Source organism: Nomascus leucogenys, chromosome 24 (assembly GCF_006542625.1).
Source record: "Nomascus leucogenys isolate Asia chromosome 24, Asia_NLE_v1, whole genome shotgun sequence".
Classification (NCBI taxonomy): Eukaryota; Metazoa; Chordata; class Mammalia; order Primates; family Hylobatidae; genus Nomascus; species Nomascus leucogenys.
Genome location: NC_044404.1, coordinates 9385684 through 9407462, shown reverse-complemented (window position 1 = coordinate 9407462; position 21779 = coordinate 9385684). Strand labels below are relative to the sequence as shown.

General features: G+C 39.8%; 1 protein-coding gene across 3 annotated transcripts in view; it reads left to right on the top strand.

The window, feature by feature from the left end:
• RERE (arginine-glutamic acid dipeptide repeats) overlaps window positions 1–21779 on the top strand; it is a 462172-nt gene that overhangs the window by 250341 nt on the left and 190052 nt on the right. For all 3 annotated transcript variants that reach the window (XM_030805464.1, XM_003274304.3, XM_030805463.1), the window contains 2 exons: window positions 10170–10275; window positions 11124–11220. In XM_030805464.1, coding sequence (XP_030661324.1) covers window positions 10170–10275; window positions 11124–11220 — 203 coding nt within the window. The remainder of the gene's footprint in view (window positions 1–10169; window positions 10276–11123; window positions 11221–21779) is intronic.

Here is a 21779-nt window from a genome sequence, read left to right as displayed (position 1 = left end):
TCAAATACAAGAATGAATTGTCTGAAAATTTCAGTGTTCGTACACAATATAATCCTAAGTAGAAAATCCTTAATGAGTTTTGACTCCTTAGCTAGCATTTCAGAGATGATTTAGTTTTCATGCACTGTTTTAGTTCCTACCAAAATATTGGTTGGTTTTTCTCCATATTAAAGTGTAAAAATAATTTAACAGCGGCAGAAGTTTAACAAACAAGGAATCATGAAGAAATAGTGGTTTTGAAATTCTTGCTGATCATCTGAGCCTGTGCTTCATTACATTCATAGTTACATCATCTTTCTGAGTGTTTGTATGTAGCCAGTTATTTGTATATCTTGATTGTAAACACTGTAAAAAGTCATCTGCCTTCCTACCATTCCCCCTTCATGCTTCAACATCTGATAGAAGGTGATCTAAATCCTTTCACACAGACCCAGATGCTGATGTTATCTCCTGACAACAGTCTTTTGAATTGAATACCACTCATAGGTTTTGAAAATGAGCCTGTAACCTTGATCCTAGTGCCTACAAACAGTAAGCAGCCTAGTCAGTTGGATGTGGCCATGGTTTGCTTCTATTTCTTTCATCCACTTACTTTTCTTTAAAAATTCATTATGCCAGTTCTGGCCGGGTGTGGTGCCTCACACCTGAAATCCCAGCACTTTGGGAGACCGAGTCAGGTGGATCACGAGGTCTGGAGATCAAGACCATCCTGGCTAACACGATGGAACCCCATTTCTACTAAAAATACAAAAAATTAGCTGGGTGTGGTGGCACGTGCCTGTAGTCCCAGCTACTCAGAATGCTAAGGCAGGAGAATTGCTTGAACCCTGGAGGCGGAGGTTGCAGTGAGCCGAGATCGCACCACTGCACTCCAGCCTGGGTGACAGAGTGAGACTCCGTCTCAAAAAAAAAAAAAAAAAAATTACTATTCCAGTTCTGAGCAGACCCCTCCAGTAGTCTGCTGTATATTGGATATACCAGTAGTTCCAGGTATACCCATTTGGAAATGCTAATAAATGTGATGTTACCACCAATAGGATTCTGTGTCCCATCTAATTTTTGTTTTCAGGTTTTTTTGTTTTGTTTTGTTTTGTTTTGGAGACAGAGTCTTGCCCTGTCGCCCAGGCTGGAGTGCAGTGGTGCGATCTCAGCTCACTGCAACTTCTGCCTCCTGGGTTCAAGCAATTCTCTGCTTCAGCCTCCCAAGTAGCTGGGATTACAGGCGGTCACCACCACGCCCGGCTAATTTTTGTATTTTTAGTAGAGACGAGGTTTCATCATCTTGACCAGGCAGATCTTGAACTCCTGACCTCGTGATCCACCTGACTTGGCCTCCCAAAGTGCTGGGATTACAGGTGTGAGCCACCACGCCCAGCCCAGGTATTTTATTTTGTTTTATTTTTCCTCTACCTGCCCTTTGTTTTAAGGTATTTTAGAAATGGGAGTAGTGTGGCCACCTGAGGGGAGCTGTGCCACAGCCGTGGTCCTTCCACAGGTGGGTTCAGGCACCACTGAGAGTGGATGCAGAAGATGACCCCGTGGATTTTTAGGTCTGTTCAGTCCCAGCCCTACACTAAAATACACCGAGGTTGGGAGAAGGTGTTCCAGGACCAAACAAGAATGGATACTTTATCAATGGCAATAAGAAATTTACTTGCCCTCACTCTGCCCTCTCAAAATGAAACAAAATGTTTAATAACTCAGTGCATTTGGGAGATGTGTATAGGATGGTGTGATTATAAAGTATATTCAGAGTCCTTTCTTTCCCCTGAGAAAAATCTGTGGAGTCAGTATTTCAGCTTTTCCCCTTACCTGCTGGTCCCCATGTCAGAGCAGAACCCTGGGATACATGAACCTTGATGGCCTGAGGCCTGGTGGTGTACTCTGCTTTAGGTTTTTCTATACCTCTTTCCTGGCGTTTTGAGCTGTAATGGCTATAAAGTTATACAGATAATGTATATATAGATATGTAAAATTCTTAGATCCTTTTTGTTTGTTTGGTTTTGAGACAGAGTTTCGCTCTTGTTGCCCAGGCTGGAGTGTAATGGCACGATCTCTGCTCACTGCAACCTCCACCTTCTGGGTTCAAGCCATTCTACTGCCTCACTCAGCCTCCCGAGTAGCTGGGATTATAGGCACCCACCACCACGCCCAGCTAATTTTTGTGTTTTTAGTAGAGACAGGGTTTCGCCATGTTGGCCAGGCTGGTCATGAACTCCTGACCTCAGGTGATCCACCTGCCTCTGCCTCTCAAAGTGGTGGGATTACAGGCATACACCATGGTTCCCTGCCATTCTTAGAGTCTTATGTTAAGTAGGGTAGAGGCTTGAAATATTACAAGATATTTCCTATCTAATTTCATTTTTAAAATTTCATTTTGTTGTAAGTTGACAACTTATAATTGTATATATGTATGGAGTACAAAATGATGTATGATTCATTAATACAATGTAGAATAATTAAATCAAGCTAATTAACATACCATCACCTCAATTACTTGTCATTTTTTATGATGAGAACATTTGAAATTTACTCTTACCAATTTTGAAATGTACAATACACTGTTATTAACTATATTAATCATGTTGTGCAGTCGATCATTTAAAAAACCCAGTTATTCTTTACTGAGATTTTATACCCTTTGAGCATTAGCTCCGCATTCCCCCACTGCCCAGCCTCTGTAACCACTTCTCTTCACTTCCGTGAGTTGGGTTGTTTGAGTCCACATGTAATAAGCACATGTGGTATTTGTCTTTCAATTCCTGGCTTATTTAACTTAGCATAATATTCTCCAGTTCCATTCATGTTGTTGCATATGACAGGAGTCTTCTTTTTAAAGGCTGAATAGTAGTTTTATACACACATACACACACACACACACACACACGTACATACATACACACACACCACATTTTCTGTATCCATTCATTGTTGATAGGCACTGAGGTTGATTCCCTAACTTGTTTATTGTGAATAGTGCTGTGATAAACTTGGGAGTGCAGGCTTTTCTTTGACAAACTGATTTTAAATATTTTGGTAAATTCACAGAAGTGGGATTCCTGGATCTAATTTCATTTTAATTGAATTAAATTTAATTTCAGATATTTATCCACAAAGTTGGGTAACTATGACTGGTACAGAAAGCTTATCTTTAGTTTTGATTTGCCTGTGTAAATAAATACAGGTTGGGCATCTCTAATTTGAAAATCTGTAACTTTTTGAGTGCTGACATGACGCCGTAAGTAGAAAATTCCACATCTGACCTTTGTGACAGGCTGCATATATTATTAAAATGTTTTATATAATTACGCTCAGGCTATGTGTATGAGGTTTATATGAAACATAAATGAATTTTGTGTTTAGACTTGGGTCCCATCCCCAAGATATCTCATTATGTATACCCAAAGATTCCAAAATCTAGAAAATTCTGAAATCAGTAACACCTCTGGTCCCAGGTATTTTGGATAAGAGGTTACTCAGTCTGCATCTGGAGTTAGGTTTGACCTTTGAAGAATAGCGATCTTTGACCCCATTGTCTGTCCCTACCCTTCTCCCTTGAAGTCAGGAATGATCGAAGCCATTATGACTGTGTCCCCAAGGTCTTAGCTAAGGTGACATGTCTAACAGTCATTGTCCTGTAAGTGGAGGTGGGCTCAACAGGCAGAGTTAATGCCTCTTTAAACTGGTTGGTGAGCGCACTTGAAGGGAGATAGTGATGTCTCTAGGAGACAGTTTTCCCCCCTCTGTATGCTTAATTAGTATCTGACTACCAATTAAAAGTTTTATGTATACATTTCTGAATTATACAGTAAACCTCTAATGTTCAGACAGCTCTTAACCTTATTATCACCATGTTGTGGAAATGCATGAAAAGTTTCTTCAGAAAGTATCTTTTTAAGCCATACAGTATACACGTTAGCCACTTCATCCCAAATTTCTGGAGAAACTTGGTTGGCTATATTGGCTTATAAAGTAAGAATTTTGATCTGATTTCACTTGGTTCTGAATCAAGAGCCCCCATGACTAAGCAGTTAAAAATATGCAGGAGGTTAATCCTCTTCTCTCTAGCAGATTGTTTTGACTTGGCAAAGTTATTTATTTGCTAATATCCATCTTTGTACTCTGTTGAGGCTGTCTTTGGCCTTGATATCCCTGGCACATTTGATAACACAGAGGGACAGGAGTGGTCTGTTTTGGAGGCTTTGGGGACCTGATGATCCCTGCTATGAGCTGGTGGCAGGTATCATCAGCTGGTGATCAATGGGACAAAGAAGCTCTTTCCTCTGTATCGTAGGTGAATTTACAGTTGTTCCATGTGGCTTGCAGGCCACCTCTGTATGAAGGACTCTCTCTCTCTCTGCCCTAGTCCCATTGGTATTTATGAACTATCCAGATACCCCCTCGATTATTATTACTGTTTTTATGTTGTGGAAAAACATTGCCCTGAGGCTGATATTAAGACTGTTTCTGGGAAAGACTCAGGCTGTTTAAATTGATAAAACACTAAATTAATAATCATGAAAGATCTCCAGGAAAGGAAGTTTCCATCTCAACATTAGACCCTGTGTCTGTGTTTGGGCAGACTGTGTTGTATGTTGCTGATGACAACACAGTTGCCCTTCAACAGCAACTTTTTCTTGGCCTTGCCTGTCTCCATTGCCTTCCTTTTCCCCTAGTCTACCCCTTGTTAATTACCTAGTTCTGAGTGTTTCATTTCAGTTATTTTAAATTTGTTAAATCTCAACACTGTTGTCTGATATTCAAAGATGTGTAGAAATCTTTGCTATTCTGCTCCCAAATAGCTACCATAAGGATCTTTTTTCTAAGCCCAGATTTGGGGGATGGATTTTGTCCTCTATTAATCTCCTTAAATCGACATATATTGTTCATTTCAAGAGAAATCCAGCCAGTGTCCATAATGTAGCCCAGAAACAACTCCCCCTCCCCTTTTTTTTTGCACAGAGCCCCGAAACTTTATTGTAAGCAGATTGGATGTGCCCCTGTTTAGTGGTTTAAAACATAGCAAGATGTCCACCTCTACAAAAAATTTTAAAAATTAGCTGGGTGCCTGTGTTCCTGCTTAACTCAGGAGGCTGAGGTGGGAGGATCACTTGAGCCTGGGAGGTCGAGGCTGCAGTGAGCCATGATGGTGCCATTGCACTCCAGCCTGGGTAGCAGAGTGAGACCTTGTCTCTAAACAAACAAACAAACAAACAAACAAATGGGTGAGAAGTTGTTTACTTCCCAGTGGGCTCCTCTTTCTATTCAGAAGTATACCCTAGGGTGCTTTCACACAGGAAGCTTCACTTCCCTCTTTATTCCACATTCTGTTTAAAATATATTATTTATAAACATTTTGACATTTATGCCATTGTTAAATTATATTGGTAGTAAAAATGAGGCTTATTTGTTAAGAAATTCTTGATAAGCTTCTAGAATTGTTGGAAAAGTGAAGACATTTTCCTTTTAATTTGCTGTATGACTTATTTTTATATTGCTATTACTAACATAATTTTGAATCTTAGAGAAGCAAAACCTTTAAGTGACCTCTTTTCTCTCTATCTTGGCTGCTCTCTTTTTCTGTAAAACAATGATAGTAATATCTAACATTTATTGAGCTCATCCACTTGATTTATATTAATTTATTTAATCCTCACAACCGAATAAGGTAGAAACTTGGTTTTCTCCCATTTTGTATATGAGAGCATTGAGGCTTGGAGAAGTTACTTGCCCAAAGTCATGTAGCTTAGTAAGTTGCAGAGCCAGGATTCAAACTTAGACAGTTTTTTTTGAATCGCATGATCTCTAAATTCATGTCTGGCTTTAATTTTCTGTGATTTTGAACAAAATTCTTCAACTAGTGAGTAGTAGGCATTACATAATTACCTGTGTCTAACTTTCGAGCAATACTTTTGTGTCTGAGGTAGCTCTGGAACACTTACTCAGGGAGGGGATGCTGTCTTCTTCCCTCAGTATAGCAGTGGCCAGCTTCCACTGAAGGTGACATTTTAATTTGTAAACCTTCTTTAGGATGGCACTGTTAGCCAGTACAGAGAAAAAATTAGAGATTTTCCCACAGCATCATTTTATCTCCTTGGTTTTGTTTGAGGAGGAAATCTAGATATAAACATGGAAGAATGGCAAGAGAGCATAGAAACAATTTTGTTCCATCCCTTCACTTTTCAGAGGGTTGGGGAGACTCCACTAAGGTTGCAACTAGCGGTTGCAGACTGAACTGCAATCCTAGATTACCTAATTTTAATCTAGTACCTGCTGAAACCACACACTGCCTCCCTTTATAGACTTAATTTTTAATTAAGTTACCTGCCTATTTAGAAAGATTTTGGATATTACAGCTACTTAAATTTGTTCCAAATTGTTGTTTACTTCCAGTCTACCTTTATGTGTTTAATTTGTAGAATTGATTGTGAAGTCTTTTTAGCACAATGCTGCCACTCCCTGGTTATTGCATAGTACTGCATTGGGGAATCCAATAGTTCTTTCACTGCCATTGTCAAGTATAATATTAGGAGTCATACATCTAGGTACAAATAAACCAAAGCAGTTAATTTATTTGTGTGTGTAATCAGTAGGTATTCCTACGTAATAAGAGAACATAGATATTGTACTTCAGAAGATCACCAGTATCCCTGGCTTGGTTCTGAAAAATAGACATTGTACAAATTTGAGTTACTGTATCTAAAAGGTATTTCTGTTGCCCTTCAGGTTTTCAGATGTCTTAAATGTGTTGCAGAAATACATAGACGGTAGATTTTGAAACATTGTTGTTAGGAGTGCTAGTAGATCTGGACTCCTATATGCTCAGTGAAGTAATTCATTTCTGTGAGCACTGAAGCGTGTATTAGTAGCTCAGTGACTAGACATCACTATCATCCCTTGCAGGAAACCAAGTTCTGGTGAAGAAGTAATTCCTGCAGTTCTCGACGCAGTTCTTCAGATTTCTCTGTGAACTATTGGTTACAGTCACCTGCCAATAGAGGAAACAATATTCATTGAGCACCTACTCAGTTCTGGATGCTTTCTGTCTTTTTTATTCTTTCAGTAATTATTTTAGGTAGATTTCAGTATCTCCTTTTTACAGAAAAGGGGAGACTGGGAGAATCTCGGTCATGTGCCTGAAGTCACATACATGGGAAGTGATGGAGTTGAGATTGGAGGGGCCACAGGCCTTCCCATCTTCTTTCCCGCAGGCCATCTTCCCTACCCTGTAGTGCTTGAACCAGGTTTTATTTCTGCCATTCTGGTTTTGTTTTCCTTAAAAAACAAAACAAAATGAATTACTAGACCAGTGATTTCTCAACTAGGGACAATTTTGTCCCCACAGAGGAGATTTAGCAATGTTTAGAGACAGTTTTGGTTGTCAGAACTGGAGGTTGGGTGCTACTGGCAATTAGTGGTTAGAAGCCAGGGATGTCATTAAGCATCTAACAGTGCACAGGCAGATCCCCACAACAAAGAATCCTCTGGCCCAAATGTCAGTAGTGCTGAGGTTGAGCGAGTGCTTATTATAGACGGTGTATTTTAACTGATTGCATCCCCGAGCACTGCCAAACAGGTGCTGCTTCTTCCCCTGGTTTATATATATTTTTCCTATAATGAGTAATCTTATTCTGTTCTTGCTTTTTATTATCCTGCCTAGGGAAGAAACTAAGTTTTGTTGGAGACGAAATATAATTTTTCCTGTACCCCTCTTAAGTTCTTGGCAAAATAATCCTTGTGCCAGAGAGCATATTTTGAGGTGGTATATTCTGATCTCCTACACTTTCTAGCTGCTCTCCCATGTCCTGGCGATTTGTCCCTTGCTGCCTGTGTATTTGGTCAGCAATAGAGTTAGAAAACTCCAGTTGTCCTGTAAGCTCACTAAAGGCCAGACACAGTCAGGACTCAGGTTCTTCTCCATATTTCCCCAGAATGGCTTCCTCGACGCGTGCAGATGGACTGTGGGGTCTGGATATGTTCAATAGTTTGTCTATCTTTATGTCTTTCAATGAAAAAATTCATTGAAATCTCTCCCATTTTTTCTCAAGTCAGATGTTAGCACGTCCATAATCCCCTGCTGAAAGTGATTATTTCTCTAAACTGCTACATGTAACATTTATTCTATTTATTTAACATACTGGTATGTCCTCTTTTTCCCATCTGCAGCATAAACAGTGTAGAAAATTTTTTTGCCGTCAAAAATTTTAATATAAAGGCATAAAATGGATAAATATTAAAGAGTGCTCATCATGTAGGATTATTCTATGTATAAAGTGTAATTAAACCAGTGATGATGCCCTATTTTTGTAGGCATGTGTATTTGGCATAGTTAAATGCAAAGAATGAATCTTGGTATTTATGTTATTTACTTTGGTTTTTTGTTTTGTTTTGTTCTGTTTTTTGTTTTATTTATTTATTTATTTTTGAGATTGGAGTTTTGCTCTCGTTGCCCAAGCTGGAATGCAATGGCGCAATCTTGGCTCACCGCAACCTCCGCCTCCCAGGTTCAAGCAATTCTGTCCTGCCTCAGCCTCCGAGTAGCTGGGATTATAGGCATGCGCCACCATACCTGGCTAATTTTTGTGTTTACTTTGAAACAGCACATTTTCGGCCAGCGTGGTGGCTCATGCTTGAAATCCCAGCACATTGGGAGGCCGAGGCGGGTGGATGGATCACTTGAGGTCAGGAGTTCCTGACCAGTCTGGCCAACATTGTCAAAACATGTCTCTACTAAAAATACAACAAATAGCTGGGCGTGGTGGCACACACCTATAATCCCAACTACTTGGGAGGCTGAGGCAGAAGAATCGTTTTGAACCTAGGAGGTGGAGGTTGCAGTGAGCCGAGATCACGCCACTGCACTCCAGCCTGGGTGACACAGTGAGGCTCCTTCTAAAAAAAAAAAAAAAAAGAAATAACACATCTTCACATTTGAGCTCTGTTGAAACTTGTGGCAATTGTCATCTTTCTGATTCTTTAAATGGCTTTTAAGTGTTTTTTAGCAAAGGTTTTTTGGAACCTTCCTGGTGTTTTAGTGTTGGCTATATTTGTGACTGCTCGTTAAAGCAGGAAGCGTCTTCCTTCATTAATGAGGGCTCTTTTATCATATTTTAGGATTTAGGCATCCCCTTTATAAACATGAGGCGTTTCTTGAATTTTAGCTCTCATTCATTACTGATCAACAGGCCTGTGATGAGAATGTAGAGGCTGCTGAAAGGCATGACTGCATTCACCTTGGAGAAGCCTGTTAAGGCTACACATGGGTTGGAAAAGTATTTTAGGAGGCCGCAGGAAACCTCAGTGCACTCCCTGTTGAGCTATTTCTTGACCAGCCACAGAGATGATCTTTTGCAAGCTGTAGCCCCATAACTTGGTAATGGAAGGGCAGTATTTGATCCTTTATTCTCTGAACAAACTGGGAACAAAATTAACTTTTAGGGATAACATAGTTCAGTGTCCTACAAACATTTACAGGATCATTTATGTGATAATCATAAAACTCTTCATTATTCACAAATAATTATATACAAGATGTTCTATTATCTGGAGATTCGGAAATAAATGAGATGAGGTCTCTGGACCCATAGTACCTTCATCACCACCCATTCTTCGCTATATTCATCTGGCACTTAACAATAACTGTGGCTAAACAGTGGAAGGAGAATCTAATTTAGTCTGGGTAATAGGCAAACCTTGGAGAAGAGATTATTTTGTGCCAGGCCTTACGGGGTAAGTTCTTTCTAGCCTATTGCCCTTAATGAGCCTTGACAGTCAGCTAACACTGATTCTAAATATTTACCAAAATGATTAAAGATTAAAATAGAAGGATATATTAATGTAGTATTGTGTAGTTAATGTTAAATAAAAAGGTAATATTGAATGGATTAGTTAATCAAACTGGGGAGATAAACAGATTCAAGACTGGTCTCCTTTTGTTTCCTGAAATAAGCAGTTTGGAGGGATAAAGTGAGAGGGTCTATTGATGGGTGTTTTTAAAAAATAAAATTTGACCTCATAACTGACTTATGTATTGTTGTGGTCCTGATGGTAATTGTGTCTCTCCCTATCTGCCTGTCCACCCGTTTACAGGGGCTTTTGGTCATGGGTATGATATGCACTTGTGGCCACCTGAAATCCTGTTCCTAACGCTGTTAGATTTTCCTTTTCAGAGTAAGAGGGACCATCTCCTCATGAACGTCAAATGGTACTACCGTCAATCTGAGGTTCCAGATTCTGTGTATCAGCATTTGGTTCAGGATCGACATAATGAAAATGGTAAATATGTCCTTCTGGTTTGATTCGTGTATTTCTTAGCTTTGGGCAAAGTTCTTTCTAAAGACATTCATTAAATGAAGATAACTTTTTGAAAAATGGATTTTGGAGTGTTTGTAGGCCTTATGCTTGATGATTCACATTGGCTACCAGTCAGTCACGTGAGGTGGGTCTGTCCCTCTCCAGTTCCAGATGAGGAAACTGAGGTTGAGAGATGCTAAGGACGTTGCTGGGGCCATGCATCCTCTAAGTGGCAGTGCTGGCACTGGCATCAAACTTTGCCTGGCCCTGATCCTGCTCCACTCTTCTCACAGTCAACAAACCAATGAAAAACAGCTTGGAAGAATGATGTTCTTTTTTTATCTTTCTGGGTTTTTTTTTTCTTTCTTTGAAACTATAAAATAACCTCTGTTAAAGCGTGTAAATTATAGTTCCTTGTTAAAAATATTCTTTTCAATGGAAGCTGTGTGAGTCCACTACATTTTGTAATATTTAGCAAGAAAAATAAGATGGAGAGGATCACTAAGTTTTTTGGTAGTTGAAGGAGGTGCTAAGATAAGATAGTTGTTTTTCTTCTTTTTCCATTTGTGCTTAATCCATTTTGGCAAAATATAGGGTCTTAGTAAGCGGTATAAAACATAGCCAAGAAGATACTTTGTTGACAAAAACTGTACATTCTGTTACTGTTATTCTTGCAATTTATGATTCCTCTTCTCTATTTTGCATACTTACGATGCTAACCAGGCCTGGTTATTTAGTGGGTGGTAAACCTGAAAGAAAAGTTTTACAAAATTTTTTTACTTGTTTTGGGTAACTCAGTTTTAATGTCCTCTTAATTAATTTTTTGACAGACTCTGGAAGAGAACTTGTCATTACAGACCCAGTTATCAAGAACCGAGAGCTCTTCATTTCTGATTACGTTGACACTTACCATGCTGCTGCCCTTAGGTAAGTACTGGAGACATGCTCTTCCATGTGAAGGAGGAGTCACTGAGTGCAGGAGGTGGAGGGTCTAATCTCTCCTGATCTTTTAGTAGTCACTGTATTAATCAGACTCCTCTTTTGGCCTCAGAGTGAACATTCCAGTGTCCCCTCCGGATTGTTGAGATTGCAGAGGTTCTCCATGTCTTCACTAATCTAGCTTTACCTCTCTCTCTCTCTTTTTTGATAATTTACTTTTTAACGCCGTTTCTATATTATTGTATCTTCATTTCCTTGGAAATTATTATCCTGGTATTGTTTGCTGAAGTATATGGGTGAAATGTTCCGATGGGCCAGGTGCAGTGGCTCACATCTGTAATCGTGGCATTTTGGGAAGCTGAGGTGGGAAAAAGTGTTCTGATGGTCTGCAGTTTACTTTCTAAAGACTTAATTCCTGCCACTAGAAAAGATAGAGAAATGGATGAAGCAGATATGGCAGCGTGTAATTAATTGAGAACCCAGGCAAAATTTATAGAGATTTTCATTGAACTATTCTTCCATTTTCTGTATGTCTGAAAAATTTCCTACTATACAGCTTCATTGGCAGGGGGAAGAGATGGGTAGAAAGGTATTGAAGATTTCATTCTGAGGCAGACGGTAACATTCCAGCCAGTCATAATGTCTTCAGGAATTATGTCAAAAATATGACCATGACATTTGCATCTTTGGGTATTTTCTGTCTCTTTCAAGAAAAGGATGGCCATAATGGCTCATTTTGTGTGTGTATGGCTGACTTTGGGCCTTTTAAGTGGTATAGGAAGTAAGACTATTAATATTCTTAAAACCCTTTCCTCACTGGAAATAATCAGTAATAAAGTGGTGAAAGACTACTTTTTTTGTTAAATACCGTAATATGGTTTTAACAAAATACTAGGATTTTGGTAGCTTTTGTCTTAAAACTACAATGAGTTACAATAATTTCTCCATTCTGATGCTCAGATGGTATTCAGGAAAACCACCTGGAGTCTTTTTTGCAAAGCTACATAGCTAAAGTCAGTTATTTCAAGGTAAATTAGTAGCAACTTTAGGGCAGGCTTTGGCAAGCTTTTCGGGTCAGCTGATATTTCACATGGTATCTGTTGCAGTGACTCAGCTCAACCATTGTAGCATAAAAGCCATAGACAACATGGAAATAAATGAAGTGGCTGTGCTGCAATAAAACTTTATGGATATTGAAATTTGAGTTTCATTTAATTTTCATGTGTCAGGAAATATTCTTCTTTTGCTTTCTTTTTCAGCCATTTAAAAATGGAAAAACTCTTCTCTCAGGCCACAGGAAGCAGGCGGTGTGCCAGATATGGCTTTTTTGGCCATAGTTTGCCAACTCTGCTGTGGGGTATGGCATGGATGTAGTTAGGTTTGACTTTTTACAGGAATTTAGATGAATTTAGAGAGTTTCTCAGTGTTTTATAACCTTCTTCTGAATTTCCACAAGCTTTGTGTGACTTTTAAGATTGGCTTTCCAAGCTAAAGCTCACTTGCTGAACAAAGGAAGTTAATGCAGGGTTGATTATATTGATGGAACAGTTGAATTGTTACCTGGGACCAGTGACTTAATCCTGGAATATTGTTACCTGGGACCAATGACTTAATCCTGGAATATTGTTAGCTGGGACCGGTGACTTAATCCTGGAATATTGTTAGCTGGGACCGGTGACTTAATCCTGGAATATTGTTAGCTGGGACGGGTGACTTAATCCTGGAATATTGTTAGCTGGGACCGGTGACTTAATCCTAGAATATTTCTTGTCTTTTTTTTTTTTTTTTGAGACAGGATCTTGCTCTGTTGTCCAGCCTGGAGTGCAGTGGTGAGATTATGGCTAACTGCAGCCTCAAATTCCTGGGCTCAGGCAATCCTACCTCCCCAAGTAGCTGGGACTACAGGTGTGCACCACCACACCTGGCTAATTTTTGTGTTTTTTGTAGAGATGAGGTTTTACCATCTTGCCTAGGCTGGTCTTGAACTCCTAAGCTCAAGCAATCCACCCACTTTGGCCTCCCAAAGTGCTGGGATTACAAGTGTGAACCACCACACTCAGCCAAATCCTGGAATACTTCTTATACTGGTTTGCATACTCTTTCTTTCCTCTTTCCATCTTGTCTCACGGGTTGAGGGAAAAGATTTTAAGTGATTTAGAGTTTCAGTTGAACAAGTATGTGAGATATGTAACTGTGTATTCAACATGTTTTGACATAAATGCTTAAAAGCAATATATTTGAGTACTTATCATTGGTATTGAGATTTGTAGAATCTTTTTTTCTGAGACAGAGTCTTGCTCTGTCACCCAGGCTGGAGCTCAGTGGCTTGATCTTGGCTCACTTCACTGCAACCTCTGCCCCCCAGGTTCAAGTGATTCTCCTACCTCAGCCTCCCGAGTAGCTGGGACTACAGACATGTGCCACGATGCCCAGCTAATTTTTGTATTTTTAGTAGAAACAGGGTTTCACCATCTTGGCCAGGCTGGTCTTGAACTCCTGACCTCAGGTAATCACCCACCTCGGCCTCCCAAAGTGCTGGGATTACAGGCATGAGCCACCACCCCTGGCCCATTTTTATCTTTAGCATTTTTAGAAGAACAAGTTATCCTAAATAATTCCATCTGATTTCCATGAATTTACTGTAGCTAAGTTTACAATCAGATGTTTCTTGGAGATGTGTAAATGTGTAAGTCACTGTCCTTTCACTGTCCTTTTCACTGGCCACCACAGCTGGAGTGCTACAGTGGTAATACTTTATCCTTTTTTCACTGGGTATATAATTAGAATCCTCATTAATTAGTTTTTTTTTTCTCTTGTGGTGTTTCTTTAAAGTGGTCGTAAAAAGTGGTAGCTGCTTTGTGAAACTTTTACCTTGAATTTGATTTTGTAAGTTTCAAATACAACATCCTTTTGTGACTTGACTACTGGATTTTTTTCAAAGACATCAGATGACAGGTGGTTGTTTCGTCACTGAACAAGCTGACCTAATGGTGCAGTGTCATGTGTGTGTGGACACGCTGGCTTAGTGGTGCAGTGTCTTGTGCATGTGGACGCGCCGACCTAATGGTGCAATTTTGCGTGTGTGTGGACGTGCTGGCCTAGTGGTGTGGTGTCGCACACGCGTGTGTGGATGCACTGGCCTAGCGGTGTGGTGTCGCACACGCGTGTGTGGACGCACTGGCCTAGTGGTGTGGTGTCGCACACGCGTGTGTGGACGCACTGGCCTAGTGGTGTGGTGTCGCACACGCGTGTGTGGACGCACTGGCCTAGTGGTGTGGTGTCGCACACGTGTGTGGACGCACTGGCCTAGTAGTGTGGTGTCATGTTTGTGGATGTGCTGGCCTAGTGGTACAGTGTTGCACGCGTGTATATGGACATGCCGGCCTACTGGTGTGTCACGTGTGTGTGTGTGGACGCGCTGGCCTAGTGGTGCAGTGTCGCACACGTGTGTGGATGCACTGGGCTACTGGTGTGGTGTCACGTGTGTTTGGACGCACTGGCCTAGTGGTGCAGTGTCGCACGCATGTGTGTGGATGCGCTGGCCTACTGGTGTGGTGTCGCGAGTGTGGACATGCTGGCCTAGTGGTGTGGTGTCACGTGTGTGTGGACGTGCTGGCTTAGTGGTGCAGTTTTGTGTATGTGTGAACCTGCTGGCCTAGTGGTGCAGGGTCACACCTGTGTGTGGACGCGCTTCCCTAATGGTGCAGGGTCGCGTTGCTGTCACTTAGTGATCCGGCCTCACTCTTGGCAGCAGCGCTCACTGTGACAGAAGCTTTGCCTGTCCCATTACTCCCATAAAACAGAATGGGATGGCAGTGCCCCCAGCAGTCTCTGTTTATTCTCTTTCTCTTCACCAAGGTAGATTAGCTTAAAAAATGTTTGGGATGTATTTGGTGGGGGATGGTTAAAGTTAAGCTTTAACTTTTTTTTCCAATTTTCTTCTCATAGTTTATTCACAGAGTTTTTTCTTTCTCCATAGTTATAAACCAGTACTACTAAAAATAAATTCAATTTTGAGAGAGACACAAATAAAATAGTCTATAGGCACATGAAAAGGGATCAAATAAATGTAATGAAAAAAACCATGGGGAACAAAAAAGAAAAAAGAAAAAGACTGATCATGTTAGTGCTTAGCACCATTCTTCTTGAAGATCAAAGGGCTCGGTTGTGTGGTTTCATCCGGTCACAGTAACTCTGAGGGGGCTCTTGCCATTCCATTCACTGAGGAGGAAACTGATGTATAAGGTTTTCTTTCAAGCTGGTGCTAGAGTTGGGTTATAAAGGAGGAGAGAGAGCTTTATCCTTTAGCCATGGTGAATCAAAAGGAAAACAAAATGCCCTATAGTTTCTTTGTAAATTGTGAGATTATAGCTTTTTCCTACCAGAGTTTCTTCCTATAAGAAAATCTGAGCCCTTCACAGTTGTAGAAATGTGTGTTGAAGTCCAGCATTACTGAATTGCTGTTAGTTTTGAATTCTTGACCTTAGCCATCCCTTATCTCTACCTTTCAAGATAAGTTTCTACAGCTGCTGATCTTATTTCATCACACTTTATCCATAACCACCATAAAGTTAGCATTTTGAATAGAGTATTTTTTGAGTTCTGTTTATTCCTGAGTAAGAATTTTTGGTCAGCATTGTGGTATAATAGACTGAAGTTAGAAGACTTGTGTTTGAATCCTGGCTCTGCTGTAGCCTTGTGGCCGGTGTCAAGTTTTTTAACATTTGAGCTAACCTTTTGACAAACTTGTTCAGGGTCACATGACTAATGACAGAATCCTGAACCAAACACACACATCTGGTTCCACATCCAATATGGTAACGAGTGTGAAAGTCCCTCAAAGAGCATCTCAGGCCCCAGTAACATGTGTAGTACACTCCATAGCTCATTGAATTTCTGCTGAGTTCTTTAAAGTATAAGGGGAAGAAAAGAAAACGTGAAATTAAGTATAATTTTGTACTGAGTTAATGATGGTGTAATCACTCAGCATACACTTATTTTACTATTTCTCTGTGGCCTCTTGGAGGAGGAGGGATTAGATATTTAGATTCCTTCAGGTATATGGAGAAGAGTTCAGCGTAGGGAGCTATCTCAACACACTCCAAGAACGAGCAGATAAACTTGTAACTTGTAATTTGTTTTCTATGCTACTTTTTCTCCCCTAAGGATAATGTTTTATTAATGATCCAAGGATCTGGAGTGATTGCTTTGTGATTGGACTGAGGACATGTGACCTGGGGAACATTCTCGGGTTTATTGTGTACTCGCATCAGGGCATTCTCCGGTATTGATTGTGGAGGGCAGTACAGGAGATCATAAATGTCTTGTCGGCTTGAGGGCTGTTTTCCAGCTTTCTGATTACCTACTCCCTATTTGGAGGAGTCACTTGGGGAAAAAAATATCCTACTGCAGGTCAGGTTATAGGCTATCATTTTACCCAGGGGTTCCTATTATAGGAAGATGCTTTAGGATGAATTTTCTGGAAGACCAGGGCCAAGGAGACCTAAATTAGCTGTTTGAGGCTTCTATTCTGTTTCTTTTCATTATAAATTAATTTATCTCCTTACTTTGTTACCAGCTACTAGGATCATGTATATATTTAGGGCTTGAAACAGATTAGTTACATCTGTGGACAGTTTCCCAACCATTCCTTAAAACATTTAAAAATCCTTTAGCGGCCGGGCACGGTGGCTCACGCCTGTAATCCCAGCACTTCGGGAGGCCAAGGTGGGCAGATCACCTGAGGTCAGGAGTTCAAGACCAGCCTGGCCAACATGGCAAAACCCCATCTCTACTAAAAATACAAAAAATTAGCGGAGTGTGGTGGCTGATGCCTGTAGTCCCAGGTACTAGGGAGGCTGAGGCAGGAGAATCGCTTTAACCTGGGAGGTGGAGGTTGCAGTGAGCCGAGATCGTGCCACTGCGCTCCAGCCTGGGTGACAGAGCTAGACTCCATCTCAAAAACAACAACAACAACAACAAAACACCCTTTAGCTCCTGCAGGTTCCATAAGGAGTTTCATGGTGTCTCAGAGCTCTTAGTTTTGCAGTTTAAGAATCCTTCTCTGGCTTTAATCTACAGTTGTTTTTATATGTGAAATAACTTTGACCTACAGCATTTTTATTGTTTTGTCTATACATGCTTAGTACTTCATTAGACATCATAACCTGTCAATTCCTTTATTTATTCATTCATCATTTAACACTTTATTAATCTACTAGTAGATGAAGGGCTCTGTATTTGGTGATGGGAACCTACCCAGTAAGATATTCCGTCTGCCCTTGAGTACTTCATAGTATTTGAAAAACTTTCTTTTATTTGGAACTATTTTTAGACACACAGCAAAGTTACAAGTACTCAGGTTCAATATATCCCTCCCCTAACCTCCCACAGTGTGAACTTCTACAACTGTAGTAGTTATCAGAACCAGGGATTAACATTGATACAATAGCATTAGACTAAAGAGTACCTTTGAATTTCAACAATGTCCTCGTTGTTGTTCCAGGATCTTACATGGGATCCCACATTGCATTTAATTATTTCTTCTTAGTCTCCTGCAGTGTGTAATGGTTCTCCAGTCTTTCCTTGCCGTTCATGACCTTCCTTGGTATTGTAAATATTACTGATCAATTGTTTTGTCAAATGTCCCTCAATTTGGCTTTTCTGAAGTTAGGCATTTTGGGCAAGAACCACAGAAATTACATGTTTCCGAGTGCATCTTCTTATCATGGGCTTCATGAGGTTGATAATGTCTAATTACTGGTGATACTGACCTTGTCCATTTGATGAATGTGGCTTCTGGCAGGTTTCTTCACTGTAAAGCAGCTTTTCCCCTGTACTTAATTAACTTGGGAGATACTTTGAGACTATGCAAATCATTTATCTCCTTAAATTTTCACCCAGTGATTTTAAGCACCTATCAATGGATTTCACCTGTAAAAGTTACTTCTGTGAAGCTTGCCTTTCGTGGTTTTTCATTTTTCTTCTTTTCTTCTACATTTATTAATTGGAATTCCACTGTAGTAAAGAAATCTCCCTTTTATCCCATAAATCTATTTGAGTATTTACATCAGCATGAGCTTATGGATTTTTTTTTTTGTTTTATTGCCCAGCTTTGGCCATTAAGAGCTACTTCAGATTGGCCACTGCACTTTACCAGCAAACTTCTGTATTTTTTTGAGCACTTTCTTGTTTCTAGCTCCACAAGATGTTCTCAGACTCGTTTTTTATTTTCTAACCTCCAGCACTGGAATTAACCATTCTGTGAGGAGCCCAGGTTCCCTTTACGTGGAGAGCAGTGTTTAGAAACCAAGATCTGGGTATTAGGTATGTGTATTACTACCGGGTGTCATTGTTCTAGATCCAGTTAGCAGTTGGTTAGTTAGTTGATCCAGTTAGTTAGTTGATGTAACTGCTCTCTTGTGTATGAGCATTTAGGTTGTTCCTAGGATTTTGCAATTATAAATGATGCTGCAATGAATATCTTTGTGCATATATATTTTCTTATCATTGGGAGCTTCAGGGTGCATTTATAATAGTGGGATTGCTGGGTTGAAAGGTTTATGCCTATGCGGTTTGTTACATATTACCAGAGCTAGGATGTGTATGTATACTAACCTGTGCCTATTAACTTCCCCTAACCCCAGACTTGTAAGGTTATATTAATTTCAATTCCAGTCCAACACTAGAAGATTTTATTTTATTTTTTTTGTGACAGAGTCTTGCTCTGTTGCCCAGGCTGGAGTGCAGTGGTGCGATCTCAGCTCACTGTAACCTCTGCCTCCTGGGTTCATGCAATTCTCTGCTTCAGCCTCCTGAGTGGCTGATATTACAGGCACCCACCACCACACCTGGCCAATATTTTTGTATTTTTAGTAGGGATGGGGTTTCACTGTCTTGGCCAGGTTGGTCTTGAGCTCCTGACTTCCTGATCCACCCGCCTCAGCCTCCCAAAGTGCTGGGATTACAGGCGTGAGCCACTGGGCCTGGCCTGAAGATTTTATTCTTTACTTTCTCTTATTTATAACTACTTTCTCCAACACAGAAGAAACTCAGTTCTTATTGTTTAAAATATACTTACTTGTTTTTGTTTAATTCTCAAATACATACAACTTAGTTTCAGAATTTGTGACCCATGTCTTGGTGAGAAACCCATTTATTGACTCTTTTTGTCTTCGGTCTTACAGTGCAAGATACTGTTTTTCCTCTCACTTAGGTCAATTCTGTTCTTTCTTACCTCCTTATGTGCATTTGTTTATTTGTAATACATTAGGTTCATTTGTTGCTGTTTACATCCTATTTTTGGTTTCTCCTTGTTGACCTGGACTGTTTACTTTATGGGTGTGTGAGAGCATGTGGACTATTGCTGTGGTTCTAAGAGTCAGGGTTATAAGAAGATACTCTTCAACCCTGCCGCCATGTTCCCATCCTCTACTTCTTTACCTCTCACTCCCACCTTCCTGCTCTAGGTAACTGATCATTTTACTTTCTGGATCATCCTTCCAGCATTTTCTTTTCACAAATTAGCAGATACATGGCTCTTTTCTTAAAACCCTGTCTTATTTGAAGGGTAGAATACTGTAGATACTCTTTTGTACTTTGCTGTCTTCACTTGATGACAGTATATTGTGGGAATTGCTCCTATCAGTTCATAGAGGACTTGCTCATTCTCTTTTACTTCCTTATGTTGATATGCTATAGTTGATGTAACTGCTCTCTTGTGTATGAGCATTTAGGTTGTTCCTAGGATTTTGCAATTATAAATGATGCTGCAATGAATATCTTTGTGCATATATATTTTCTTATCATTGGGAGCTTCAGGGTGCATTTATAATAGTGGGATTGCTGGGTTGAAAGGTTTATGCCTATGCAGTTTGTTACATATGACCAAATTTCCCTTCAGCCGGCATGTACCAATTTGTGTTCCTTCTGATAAGTATGAAGCAGCCTGTTTTCCTAATAGAATGTTTTGTCTTTTTAAAATTTTACAAGTCTGATAGGTGAGAAGTGTTATCTCCGTGTTTTTATTTTATTTCACTAACAATGAGTTTGAACATTTTTTCATATGTTTGAAGGATATTTTTGTCTCTTTTGTAAATTGTCTGTTTATGTATTTTCTATTGGGTTTTCTTTTTGTTTTACTTTTAAAAAGTGCTTTATATGACTGTGGTACATGGCAATTGTTGCAAATATTTTTCTCCCACTTTTGTCAGGTTTCATTTAATTTTATTTATTGTATTTTTTATTGTGTAAAATGTATTTTTATCTAATCAAATTTATCAGTCTTTTATTGCCTCTGGATTTTGAGTCATAGTTAGAAAGCCTTTCCCTACACCATATTTAAAGAATAATTCTACCCAGTTGTTCTAGCACTACTTATTAAAATACCTATGTTGACTGTAATGGTTTGAGATGTCACCATTGTCATGTCTTGCTTTCCGTATGTGTTTTGTACTTGCTTTTTTGTTTTGTTGTTCTATTGTCTATTTATGTGCCAGCATTACACTCCTAATTACAGAGGCTTTATAGTATGTTTTAATGTGTGTTCCCCTCTTTTTCAGTTATTTTTTTTCCATGTGAACCTTAATAGTTTTATTTCCAAAAAAAAAAAAAAAAAGCTTGTTGGTATTTGTACTGGGATTATATTGGATTTATTAATTAATCTGTGGAGAAATGCCAGTTTGAGTTTCCCTATCTCAGAACATGGATGTTTTACCATTGTTCACATCCACTTTTTTGTCTTTCAGGAGTGTTTAAAAATCTTCCTTGTTACAGATTTTGTACAGTTTTGGACTTTTTCTCCCTAAGCTAATAATCTTAATTTTTTTTTTTTTTTTGAGACGAAGTCTTGCTGTGTCGCCCATCCTTGTAGTGGGGCGCCATCTTGGCTCACTGCAACCTCTGTTTCCCAGGTTCAAACGATTCTCCTGCCTCAGCCTCCGAAGTAGCTGGCATTACAGATGCCCGCCACCATGCACAGCTAATCTTTGTATTTTTAGTAGAGACAAGGTTTCACTATGTTGGCCAGGCTGGTCTTGAACTCCTGACCTCTTGTGATCTGCCCACCTCGGCCTCCCAAAGTGCTGGGATTACAGGTGTAAGCCACCGCACCTGGCCTACAGACATATTTTGAACTCTATCCTGTAATAATAAAGAATACACATTGATTTGTGTATCTTGCCACCTTCTCAAAAATTGGTCATATATTAGATCACAGAAAAAAAATCATTCCGATTAAAATACAATAAAACTGTAGTTTACTAAGAAAAACAAAGAACAGAAGACCCTTTCACCTGGAAATTTAAAACTTCCTGTTAAGCAACTCCTGGGCAAAACGGGAAATACAAACTAAAATTCTGTATTTATTTATTTATTTTTATTTTTATTTATTTATTTTTGTCCAGGCATGGTGGCCCACACCTGTAATCCCAACATTTTGAGAGGCCAAGCTGGGCAGATCACTTGAGCTCAGGAGTTTGAGACCAGCCTGGGCAATATGGTGAAACCCTAGCTCTGCAAAAAATTGTTGGGTGTGGTGGTGCGCACCT